Genomic DNA, 13,276 nt, shown 5'->3' with positions numbered 1-13,276 from the left:
CGTTTAGTGGCCGGCGAAACACTTGTGTTACCACAAGAGATCCAAACTAAGAAATTCAGGGATTTCAGCATTCAATAAAAGAGCACACCAACGCCATGCACCACAAGCTCTAGCCGGGACTCCACCTTCTCTCTAGAACTGTATACTGAAGACGACATGATGGGAACACTTGAAAAACATTTGGTGGCTCATGAAACACAAACATTGTTTATTCTTTTTTTTATAAATTCAATGTTTATTGAGAAAGGAAAAAGGGCATACAATATAATACAATACAGCAGAGCATATGGGTAGATGTCCAATAACCATAGATGTAAATGTAGCGGTTCAGGGAACAAGCAAAAGAAACACGTGAGATAACATGCGTTTGAACCGCTATAATAACATATGGAAGTTCAAAAAGTGGGCTAAGGTGCGTAGGTCTCCCAGACAGGACCTCCCCTCCACCGGCATCTCTCAAATGGCCGGTCTGTTAAGGAGAGGAGGAACCAAACTGACATCCCGACTGCCCTGCATCCATCACCGTATATGAAGAGTATAAACGCCCAGGGGAGGTAGTTTTCTAGAAGAGGGAAGAGCAGAAAGAAGAGGGAGGAGAAGGCAGGAGGGGGGGGGGGGGGGTAAAGAGTGGGGAGAATGGGGAGGGCAAGGATGGAAAAATAGGAGGGGGGGGGGAGATGGCCAGCCCCACGCCGACAGCCAGTTAAGCGATCAAATCTTTGTATTTAGCGGAGAAGATAAACTCATGCCAGTAATACCATAGTTTGAGGAACTTTTCTCACGAGCCCCGTTCAGTCGCCACCAGATCTTCCATTTCATTAATATTTGCTACTTTTCTCAACCACATAGCTACTGTGGGGGGCTGTGACTGCTTCCAGAGAAGAGGGATGCAACTCTTGGCGGCCGTGAGTAGGAGCGGCAGGATCGACTTCCGGTAGGACGAACGCGGAAAGCTATTGTGGTGGAGGAGGAAGAGTGCGGGATCCAGAGTGAGGGTATTGGCAATAATTTCTGAGGGATCATGTGACAGGGCGTCTTTGGGCGGGAAGCCAGGTCCCAGGAGGAGGTGGACAGCTGTCTCTCCTCCTGCAGATGTGAGGAAGGTGATTCGGGTGGTCGGCCTATTGAACCAGGTGTGGAGCTGGGCTGCAGAGGATCCAGAGAGCTGACCAGTGTAGCTGCCGGCAGAATCTTTTGGGAAAAACAGTATCGTGAGTACCACGGGGTCTGCCTAAGGGTCTGCCTAGGAGAGGGGACCACTCCAGAGAAGTCAGGGGATCAAGGAGCTAGCTCACACAGAAGGTTAAAGCAGAGTTCTGGCCTCAAAATCAAAAAAATTTATTTTGGGCCATCCGCTTGCTGAGGGCCACCTGAAAAAGAAATGGATGCTCCCGATTTTTTTCTGGTCACTTACCTTGTTATTTAAGAAAATATACTCACCTTCCTTCCACTTCCTCCCTCTGCGGCCGCGCCGTCTCTTCCTGTTTGCGATGACTCCTGGGAGCTGAACATCATCGATCCCAGGAGTCAATGCGCCTGCACTGGCCCCGCTCGTCACTTCTGGTGCAGGCGCGGCATTCCCTGCTAAACAGCTTCTGGGCATGCCAGTAAAGGGGATCCAGTGTAGTTGACCCTGAAGAATAGGAACAAAGGGGTGCCAGGAAGGGCCCTGAAGTTGTTAAGCAGTACAGTGCAGTTTACTTTAGGATACAGTTTACCTCAAGAAGCTCAAATATTCTACTTCACAGCCAAGGCCAAAGTGAAACAGCGGCCTAGCCGTGACTATCGTTACTCAACATTATTCAGCTTTCTCAAAACGTCCCAGCTAATTGTGCATAGTGCATAAAGTTGGAGTATCCCACTCATCCCTTTCTCCTATCCAAGTTCCAAATAAAACACAAAAAAACCAAAGCTACTGGACTGTTTCCTGACTGAGCTAAAACACTTGGGAAAATGTCAAACTGCCATGTTGTTGCTAATGGTAACCCAGGGGAATTCGTAACCAGCAGCTCCCAAGGGAGTAGTGCTACAGAACTCTAAAATGAAATTGCCAATTAAAAATGTCCATATAAATATATTTACATCTATGTTCCCCTTGGTGGGAGTGGAGGTGACCCATCTATAAAGAATTTTTTCGGCCGAGTCGGAGTCGGTTGTGGAGAGCACCATACTAACAAGTCGAAATTCGGCCGGGAATTTTCGTCCGACAACCGGTCTGCCGATTTTCGGCTTGTTAGTATGGTGCTCTCGACAACCGACTCGGCCGAAAAAATTCTGGTGTGCAGGCTATAAAATGTTGTCCACCGTCAAAACACGTCCAATTTTCGTGCAGTCAGTACAGATTTCGACAGGGAAAAATCTTATGAGCAAGACTGGGCATGCTCAGATATGAAAGAACACAAAGAAAGCAATCCAACACATGACATCACTTCTGAAGTAGAATTCTGTCATGCGGGAAAATTCATGTGCAGTCTAGAGCACATTCCAACCAACAAAACACCACTCTGGACAAAAGACGTACGACCGGTCGGAGGAAATTCGTTGCGCGTGTGTACGAGGCTTTAGGATATACAGTACATACACACACAGCACAAGGCCGTGATCACATTACGAGAGGTTTCTCTGGGCTGCAGTTCCTCTGAGCTCCACAAGGTGGTGATCTCACTACTACCCAGACAGGAAGTCTCTATGGAAGACAGGAAGTGATGTCAGGTATAAATAGGAAGTTCCGGGTGAAAGGTGAGTTGGGTGGAAGTAGAGAGGAGACATTGCTGGAAGTGGCAGCAGAGGAGGTAATAAGATCTTATTTTCTAATTGCACCCAGTAACCCCCCCACCCCCCGGTCATGTCCGTCCTCTTCCTTCATAGTCACTGTGACCTCTTCACAAGATCCCAAATGGAATGAAGACAGACAGTCCTTCACCCCTTGGTGGTCGCTCATACTTAGAGGAGGTCTGTATGTGCAGCATTCCCTAATGAATGGCCAACGTATCGATGCTTTGCATACAGGGATGGCATTTCAATACCTTCCCATGTCACAGGGTCTGACAGTGCCTGGTGCAGCTCTCTACACCACCAGCAGCATCCTCCTTCTATCCAATCCTTTCTCTTACTGTAGAGAGTGACATCACTCCTGTCAGTCAGCCGGCTGCCGGAGAATGGAGCCTTGCAGCCGTAGTTCTGGCAATTCTCCTGATTAGCCGGCAACTCCGGCCAAAAGCCAGCAAGTTCCTTTTAGGATGCACAAAAATTCTGGATGGTTGCACTCTGTAAAATTTTAATTTGGAAGTTTTGTGCATCCTAGTCTTCAGGTGATGACCTTGGCATTGCACCTGGGGTTACGAGGATATCGTGAGAGACCATGTAGCAGACCCACCAAGAGGTCAGTCTGTTTGTGTAGCAAGTTCCCCTTCCTGGACATCATGATGACCCTCCATTGACCTCAGGGCACTGCCTCAGAGCAAACAAGTCTAAGGAAGGATCGTACTTATCATTAATTGTCTGCAGATCTAAAACTAATCCAAATCAGTTCAGAAATCAAACAAACCCAACAGAGAAAATGGGATTCTGGCCAAGAGGGTTCTGAGTTTTCAGAAATATAGAAAACACAAAAAAGTCTAGACCAAATGTGTTCCCAAGGGGGGGCAGTAGTAGTTAAAAGTTCATCAACCCTCCTATTAGCCCCCCTCACTTCCACATCCTATTATTGTGTGACCAATACCATCCAAATAATTCTTACTTTCATTTCCCAAAGTTATCCACCTACAAGGAGACCTGTATAGATCAAATGACGGCACCAATGAGGATGAAGGAGGACCGGAGTCACATGACTGAGAAGATACTAAACTTCACCATGGAGATCATCTACCTGCTGACCGGAGAGGTGAGGAGGATTCTGGGAGGTCACATGACATCACTCTTATCTCTATAAATAAAACACAGACCTGACCGGAGGGGTGAGGAGGATTCTGGGAGGTCACATGACATCACTCTTATCTCTAATAATAAAACACAGACCTGACCGGAGAGGTGAGGAGGATTCTGGGATTCTAACATGATATTCCTATTGGTTCTCCAATACAGAGATTTCCTCTTCTGAAGTCAGGTGATCATATGACCATCACAGTGCCTCCATGTGACTCCCTAAAACCTGAGAGACACAACATGCAGAAGATTCTAGAAATCACCAAGAAGATGATGGAGCTGCTGACAGGGGAGGTGAGCGGTGCTGGGAATTCTGGGACATTATCCAGTAACAGACAAGGGATGTGTCTTGATGGTGACTGTATCATTGTGTGTGTCAGGTTCCTATAAGGTGTCAGGATGTCACTGTCTATTTCTCCATGGAGGAGTGGGAGTATTTAGAAGGACACAAGGATCTCTACAAGGACGTCATGATGGAGAATCAGCCGCCCCTCACATCCCCGGGTAAGAGGAGACTTTATTGTAAAGGAGAGAGCAGTACGGAGGCTCCACCTAGATCCCCCATCATCTGATAAACACATAGAAACAATGTATTCAGTCAGTGTGTGTGTTTCCTACAGATGGATCCAGTAATGGGAACCCACCAGAGAGATGTCCCCGTCCTCTGTATTCCTGGGATTCCACACAGGAAGATCACACCATCCCTCACCATCATCAGGTAGATGAGGAACAATTATTGGTAGTTCTGATTTATACACAACATGTTTGTTACAATGAATGTTTAATTATATATTCAGAGTGGAAACCTCGGGGATGATAATATTGTTGTAAAAGAAGAGTATAAAGAGGAGGATGAGGAGTATGGAGTGATGGAAAAGTTTTCAGAAGGACACAAGGATATGATGGAGCCACCTAATACCATGAACCCACCAGAGAGATGTCCCCGTCCTCTGTATTCCCGGGATTCCACACAGGAAGGTCACACCATCCCCCACCATCATCAGGTAGATGAGGAACAATCACTGATAGTATCATTAGGATCTGTACATTATCTGCATTGTTACCATTGATGTCATTTTTATTATATATTCAGAGTGGAGACCTGAGAGATTCTAAAGATGAGATTAAAGCAGAAGAAGAAGAGACGTATGTGAGGGATGATCAGCAGTCTATGGAGGAGGATGGAATAACGGGGACATTTATAGAGGAGGACACTCCTACAGAGATCAGCATAGGTGGGTCATTAACACTAAATTTTTTACTCCACCCATACTGCTCACTAATTGGTCCAGAGTAGGGCGGGGACTGGGTGATATCAGCCTGTAATACCCTGGTCACTTTCCTGATTGTCTAGTAATAATCTTTGTATTTCTATTTTAGTAGATGGACGGGAGATGAGGAAAACCTCAGAGGATTGTCTCACTTTGTCTCCAGACTGTAAAGTAGAAGATGAGGACATCACACAGTATAGTCCAGGAGAAAACCCGGCTACCTCAAATGTCCATCCGGCACCACACAGTGTAGATGGACCATCGTATTCCTCTTATCCTGAGGAACCTCAGACTGTGAGGGACAGTGCCGGACCATCGTATTCCTCTTATCCTGAGGAACCTCCGACTGTGAGGGACAGTGCCAGAACATCGTATTCCTCTTATCCTGAGGAACCTCCGACTGTGAGGGACGGTGCCAGACCATCGAATTCCTCTTATCCTGAGGAACCTCAGACTGTGAGGGACGGTGCCAGACCATCGAATTCCTCTTATCCTGAGGAACCTCAGACTGTGAGGGACAGTGCCGGAACATCGTATTTCTCTTATCCTGAGGAACCTCAGACTGTGAGGGACGGTGCCGGACCATCGTATTCCTCTTATCCTGAGGAACCTCAGACTGTCAGGAACAGTGCTGTCCTTCCATTAGATAAGAGGTTTTCCTGTTCTGAGTGCGGGAGGTGGTTCAATTTTAAATCCAATCTTAATGCGCATAAAAGATCTCACACAGGTGAGAAGCCACATTCCTGTCCTGATTGTGGGAAATGTTTCCGTTTGAAATCCAATTTTATTGAGCATAAAAGATCTCATACAGGTGAGAAGCCATACACCTGTCCTGAGTGCGGGAAATGTTTCCGTACTAAATCCAAACTTAATATTCATAAAAGATCTCACACAGGTGAGAAGCCGTATTCCTGTCCTGAGTGCGGAAAGTGTTTTGCTTCTAAATCAAATTATAATGAGCATAAAAGAACGCACACAGCTGAGAAGCCGTATTCCTGTACTGAGTGTGGGAAGGGTTTCAGTTTTAAATCCAAACTTAGTGAACATCAAAGGACTCACACGGGTGAAAAACTATATTCCTGCCCTGAGTGCGCAAAGTTTTTCCTAAAGAAGTCCCATCTTTCACTTCATCAGAGATATCACACGGGCGAGAAGCCATTTTCCTGTCCTGAGTGCGGAAAATGTTTTAGAGAGAGGTCCAATCTTTACAAGCATCGGAGGTCTCACTCGGGTGAGAAGCCATATTCCTGTCCTGAGTGTGGGAAATGTTTTTCACAGAAGTCCAATCTTAACACACATCAGAGGTCTCACACGGGGGAAAAGCCATATTCCTGTCATGAGTGTGGAAAATGTTTTTCCTACAAGTCCATGCTTTCCAGCCATCAGAGATTGCACACGGGGGAGAAGCCGTATCCTTGTCCTGAGTGCGGGAAATGTTTTTCACGGAAGTCCCATCTTTATAGACATCAGAGATCTCACACGGGGGAGAAGCCACTTTCCTGTCTTGAGTGCGGGAAATGTTTTTCAGATAAGTCCCATCTTTCCAGACATCAGAGATCTCACAGAGGAGAGAAGTCGTATCCTGGTCCTGAGTGAGGGAAATGTTCCTCACTGAAGTCCTGCCTTCCTGTAAATCAGGGGTCCCACACAACCCTGGAGGTGTATTAGTGCCTTGAGTGTGGGAAATGTCTTCTATATGAATGTTGGTGGACATGTGGGGAAGAAGCACACCCTGATATACACCTCAGATATACTCCATGGCTGATCTTCATCATGTAAGAAACACTTTATAAGGAGATCAGGGATCACCAAAGACATGGATGAAGTGTTGGCCATTGATAGCAGGAGAAAAATAAAAATGGAGTCATTACCTTTCATTGGCTGAGTGCATTTTGTGGTGGGAAAATTCATAAACACTTAGAGGTCTATGTTTTTTTTTAATTTGTTGAACAAATATGACACATTTTCACCCAACTCTCACAAATGTTGGCCATATTTTATTTCTTATGATCTCCCATGATCATTGGCTCCATCTAGTGGTCATAATGCTGTGTTGCGCTATTTTTACTAATAGGGCTCTTTCAGGAAAAAATACCACATTATGGCCAATAGATGGAGCTGAGGATCATGGGAAATCACTGTGTTTATTAAATTACGGCGTGACTGGCAAATGGTTCGCACATTCATCCAACAAATTTTTTTTTTTTTTTAATAAAATAGACCCCTTCATTTCCTTCCTCGGTTTTTTTACACAGGAAAGAGAGGGGTATAACGACCATGACCGTAATGTTAGTAACACGTCGGGGGGTACAAAAAAAAGACTAGAAAAGCATAACATAAATAAATCACCCGGGCAGGGTGGCTTACACCCGAGAGTCCTCAAATAACTCAGCCAGGTTATAGCCAGACCATTATTCCTAATCTTTATGGACAGCTTACTGACAGGAATGGTACCAACTGATTGGACGAAAGCCCATGTGGTGCCAATATTCAAAAAAGGGAAGAGATATATTCCTGGAATATCCTAACATCAATAGTATGTAAACTATTAGAGGGGATAATAGTCAGCCTAACATGAATAATATGTAAACTATTGGAGGGGATAATAGCCAGCCTAACATCATTAGTATGTAAACTATTGGAGGGGATGATAGCCAGCCTAACATCAATAGTATGTAAACTATTGGAGGGGATGATAGTCAGCCTAACATCAATAGTATGTAAACTATTGTAGGGGATAATAAGGAACTATATCCAAGAATTTGCTGATAAAAACAGTATTAGTAGTAATCAGCATGGCTTTACGAAGGGTCGTTCCTGCCAGATTAATCTGTTAACATTCTATGAGGAAGTGAGCTGCCTTCTGGAGAGGGGGAGGCCTGTGAATGTGGTGTATCTGGATTTTACAAAAGCATTCGATACAGTTCCCCATAAATGCTTAATCTACAAGCTGAGGTCTGTAGGCATCAGTGTTAATTTTGTTAACGAAAAATTTTTGTCATGCCATGATGTTGTTTTAAATCATTGATTGAGGTTCAGAAAAGACTATATGTGGGGTCTGATTGGTGATTCCACCTGAAGGGATCATCGCCTGGAAATGGTTCCTGTGCATTGGGGTCACTACAGGGTCCATTGCTAGCAATGCAGAGGTAGGTTGGAAGAGAGCCCTGGGGTCCTAGTCATGTCAGACTGGGTCATTCTCAGGGAGTTCCCCCCATATTGGAGAGGTGATGTGTGTAGAAAAGAATTCTCACAGTCAGGTGGCAAATGTGACAGTAGTTGAGTTCTAAACATTCCCTGAATGATGATACAGTGAGCATCTTCTCCCACTGAATTACAGATGGTTGCAGAGGCATATCTAGAACCTTCAGGGTCCCAGTGCAAGAAACCATGAAGGGTCAACCAACAGGAGGGGGAGCCATGTAACAGGAGTTGGGCAGTGTGACAGGAAGCGGGACAGTGGGACAGGAGGGGGGGGCATTATATCAGGAGGGGGCAGTGTAACAGGAAGGGGGCAGTGTAACAGGAAGGGGGCAGTGTGACAGGATGGGGGCAGTGTGAAAGGAGTGGGAGCTAAGTAACAGGAGGGGGGCATTATAACAGGAGGAGGGATTGTATGACAGGAGGGGGGCAGTGTGACAGGAGGGAAGGCAGTGTGACTGCAGGGGGGAGGTGAAAAGGGGTGGGGCAGTGAGACAGGAGGGGGCAGTGTGACAGGAGAAGGGGCAGTATGACAAGAGAATGAGCCATGTGACAGGAAGATGAGTCATGTGACAGGAGCGAGATGACAGGAGGGGGGCAGAAAATGCATTTGTAGACTTGGCCAAGAAGCAAGACTTACCCAGCAGGAGCAGCCTGGAGGAGCGGGAGCCGGAGTGGTGGAGCTGAGAGGCTGACCGATGACCCCTTGCCAACATCAGTGGATCACGGCACCAAGCTTGGTAGGAGTGGCGACGTGGCGGAGCCGATCCCCTCCATTATACTTCTGACTCCTGCAGCTGCTGATAGCCTCCTCCTCTCTCTCCCGCAGGCATTCAGCAGCTTCGGGAGTCATGACGATAATGGAAGGAATCAGGTTTTCTATAAGCAACTCTGCCACGCTGCCCCTCTTATCCAGGAGTGGACAAATCTGACAGGGGAGCCGCATGGGGCCCGGTCTTGATTGAGACCCCTATAGTCATGCTGAGATGTTGTTTTTTTCTGGTCATCCTATTTTGTAGTTAGAACTCACTTTAAAATTAAACTGCCAATTAAAAATGCTGATGTGTTTTGTGACAGTGAGAGGCCCTGCCGCTAAGGAAATGGATAAAGGAATGACACAGGGTTCGCAGTAGCGCAGATGGCAGGGGGTTCCGGCATGTTTATTGTGAGCAGAGAAGTCTATCATTTCGGTTTTCACCAAGTTTTGTAATCCCGGATCAGGGCCTGGTGCTTGAAGGCTTCAAGGTGTCCTGGTCGGGATGAAGCCTTCAATCCTATGTCTGGTTCTTGCTGGAGACCTGCAGGCTGTGTGAGTGGACAAGTGTGCAGATTCGTTATAAGCCAGACCTGACCATAACCTAAAGCTCCCATTTGGAGACAGAGCCTTTGTTTGGAGTGAGGTGTGTGCTCCAGCCAGGAGACGTGACCCACTCAGGAGAATGCACCCCATGCTGGAGGGAATCTTTTGCCACGGCCCTGGGAGCGTTGGGACAGCTGGGCAAATCTAGGGAGACTGAGAAAGCTGAGGGGACTGGAAGGAGTCTGTAAGTCTTGGGAGAGTGAGAGAGGCCGGGTGTCAGGAGAACCTCTATCCAGAGGCTGTGGGTGGGCCCATGCTGTGAGGTGCTGCAACAAAAGTCTAAGTGAGCCAGAAGAACCAGAGAACTGGGAGTTGGGAATACAAGCTGAGAGAGCCAGGTGGCTCAGTATTCTCTGTTATCTGTTTTTGCTGGAGAAGAACCCCTGCATGGACAACTGTGTCTGTGGCACTTTGGTTCTTTCGCTAAATAAAAGTGGTCCTCCAAGCCTTTAAAATACAGTTTGGACTTCACTCAAACGCATCTATCTCCTACTCTGTTTGCTTTTAGATAATTCCTGAAAATCCTTTTCTTCAGAATAGCCTATCCCGCCCCCACCTAACAACTGTACTTTTATTTTCTCCATCAGCCCATCCCCCACAGCTATTACCTTTGGTATCACATCACCCTCACTCTTAGATTGTAAGCTCCTATGAGCAAGACTGTATTAAATGGTATTGTAATTGTTCTGTCTGCCCTAAGCCCAGTGGCGTTGAGAGGGGGTGGGTGACCCGAGCTATAACCCCAAGTGAGCCCCTGAAAAAGCCCCGGGTCTCACATTGCTCATGAGAACTTATTAACCCCCGAGTCCCAAGGCCTGGGGATTGCTGGGAACTCGGGGCTATAGTATGCAGTTTGCATAACTAGCAACCAATCACCTGCTGGTTAATTTAACAAGGTGGCCCTAGCAACCAATCACGGTGTGCAAACTGCATACTATAGCCCCGAGTTCCCAGCCATCCCCAGGCCTTGGGACTAATAGATTAACTCCGGCAGCTCCCGCCTCCTGCTGTCTATTCAGCCCTGGCACTGCTGTTTCTCCCTCCAGTTTTGTCTCTGTCCTGCTCCCTGCTCCATTCCTGTGTCTCCCCCTCTGCATGCCCGAATAAGGTAGAAATGGGGGGGAGGGGGGCTGTGTAATGCAAAAGAGGTCCAGAGATACGGGGGCTGTGTAATGTAATGGGTTCCAGAGGTACAGGGGCTGTGTAATGTAAAGGAGTGCAGAGGTACAGGGGCTGTTTAATGTAAGAGGGTCCAGACGCCAGTGCTGATCTTCACGCCCCCTTCTAATGTCGGAAGGGGTTGTCGTGGGATCAAATTTACCTTCCGGCTGAAGCCCCTGGTCCTTTTCCAACCTAGAAACACCCGGCCTCAAACTGTTAGCACCATATAAATCCTGTATAATAACAATAATCGACCATTGAGCTAAGCATCCCCTATATCATAAAATATATTTATATATATATATATACAAACATCAGTGCAGCAGCGCTTTTTGTATTTATGTATGCCTTGTATTAGGATATTGTGCTGGCTGCTACTCAATAATTTTTTTTTTTGGGCATTCAGGGCAGTTTTTTTTGCGTCTTATATATATATATCCCTCTTGGTGGGAGTGGAGATGACCCATCTATAAGGATATACAGCACATACACACACAGCACAAGGCCGTGTTCACACTACGAGACGTTTCTCTGGGCTGCAGTTCCTCTGAGCTCCAAAAGGTGGTGATCTCTTCTACCCAGACAGGAAGTCTCTATGGAAGACAGGAAGTGATGTCATGTATAAATAGGAAGTTCCGGGTGAAAGGTGAGTTGGGAGGGAAGTAGATCGGAGACATTCCTGGAAGTGGCAACATGATGGAGAATCAGCCGCCCCTCACATCACCGGGTAAGAGGAGACTTTATTGTAAAGGAGAGAGCAGTACGGAGGCTCCACCTAGATCCCCCATCATCTGATAAACACATAGAAACAATGTATTCAGTCAGTGTGTGTGTTTCCTACAGATGGATCCAGTAATAGGAACCCACCAGAGAGATGTCCCCGTCCTCTGTATTCCCGGGATTCCACACAGGAAGGTCACACCATCCCTCACCATCATCAGGTAGATGAGGAACAATCACTGATAGTATCATTAGGATCTGTACATTATCTGCATTGTTACCATTGATGTCATTTTTATTATATATTCAGAGTGGAAACCTGAGAGATTCTAAAGTGGAGGTTAAAGAAGAAATAAAAGAGGAGGATGATGAGGATGGGGTGATGGAGGAAATACACAAAGATCTGTACCAGGACAGCATGGTGGAGTCATCCAGCTACAGAAACCCAAAAGAGAGATGTCCCCGTCCTCTGTATTCCCGGGATTCAATACAGGAAGGTCACACCATCCCTCACCATCATCAGGTAGATGATTGACAATTATTGGTAGTTATGATTTATACTCAAGAATGTTTATTACAATTATTTTGTTGTTATATATTCAGAGTGGAAACCTCGGGGATGATAATATTGCTATTAAAGAAGAGTATAAAGAGGAGGATGAGGAGTATGGAGTGATGGAGAAGTTTTCAGAAGGACACAAGGATATGATGGAGCCACCTAATACCAGAAACCCACCAGAGAGATGTCCCCGTCCTCTGTATTCCCGGGATTCCACACAGGAAGGTCACACCATCCCTCAATGTTACAAGGTTGGTGGAATTTAGAATCTAGAATATGGACTAATAGAGAGGATGTGTTTTTTTTTTATGTGGCGTCACAATAATAAAGCTTATATCTTACAGATGATATTTTCTCTCATTTTCTTGGTTTAGAGTGGAGATCCAATCGATATAGAATTTGAGGTTAAAGCAGAAGAAGAAGAAGAGACGTATGTGAGGGATGATCAGCAGTCTATGGAGGAGGATGGAATAACGGGGACATTTATAGAGGAGGACACTCCTACAGAGATCAGCACAGGTGGGTCATTAACACTAAATACATTCCTCCACCCATACTGCTCACTGATTGGTCCAGAGTAGGGCGGGGACTGGGTGATATCAGCCTGTAATCTCCTGGTCACTTTCCTGAGCTGTGTTCCCCGTCCTGTATTCCTGTATTTCTCTCGGATAATCTTCCCTCTCTGTGCTGCAGACACAATTTATGTCTCTAGACTGGATTTATGGAGATTCTGGGGTTCAGCTGGCAGCAAAATGTTGATGTTCACCATAGACTTTGTTCAACTTAAACACATAATGCGGGGGTGTCAGACTCAATTTCATCGTGGGCCGCGTCAGCATTCTGATTTCCCCCAACAAGTTGGTTGTATCTGTAAGGCTATATAAAAGTTTTTCACAGAAAAAAGATACAGGAACTCAATCACGCCGCCCCCACCAAACCACATCGGACATCTTAAGGAGATCTTAAGGAAGCAATAAATACCAAGAGTGTGTACTGTGCAGAGAGAGTGCAGCTTGAGGGATGCCCTATGCTCAGCGTTCAGGGGTACGCTATGTATAGAGTGCAGAGTTGAGGAGTGCG

At 46.2% G+C, this 13,276-nt stretch overlaps 2 protein-coding genes across 2 annotated transcripts in view; both read left to right on the top strand.

Annotated features, from left to right (window-relative positions):
• Nucleotides 1-13,276, top strand: part of LOC309564465 (uncharacterized protein) — a gene marked incomplete at both ends in the record, with an annotated part of 1,172,539 nt that overhangs the window by 442,906 nt on the left and 716,357 nt on the right.
• Nucleotides 1-13,276, top strand: part of LOC309564099 (uncharacterized protein) — a 237,112-nt gene that overhangs the window by 189,330 nt on the left and 34,506 nt on the right. The window contains exons 3-9 of the mRNA XM_082268727.1: nt 3,755-3,877; nt 4,090-4,218; nt 4,305-4,428; nt 4,545-4,642; nt 4,722-4,922; nt 5,646-6,787; nt 7,974-8,046. Coding sequence (XP_082124853.1) covers nt 3,788-3,877; nt 4,090-4,218; nt 4,305-4,428; nt 4,545-4,642; nt 4,722-4,922; nt 5,646-6,787; nt 7,974-8,046 — 1,857 coding nt within the window. The 5' untranslated portion in view covers nt 3,755-3,787. The remainder of the gene's footprint in view (nt 1-3,754; nt 3,878-4,089; nt 4,219-4,304; nt 4,429-4,544; nt 4,643-4,721; nt 4,923-5,645; nt 6,788-7,973; nt 8,047-13,276) is intronic.

This window comes from Pelophylax lessonae, assembly GCF_965119305.1.
Source record: "Pelophylax lessonae genome assembly, chromosome: 9".
Taxonomy (NCBI): Eukaryota; Metazoa; Chordata; class Amphibia; order Anura; family Ranidae; genus Pelophylax; species Pelophylax lessonae.
This window is presented reverse-complemented; position numbering and strand designations above follow the sequence as displayed.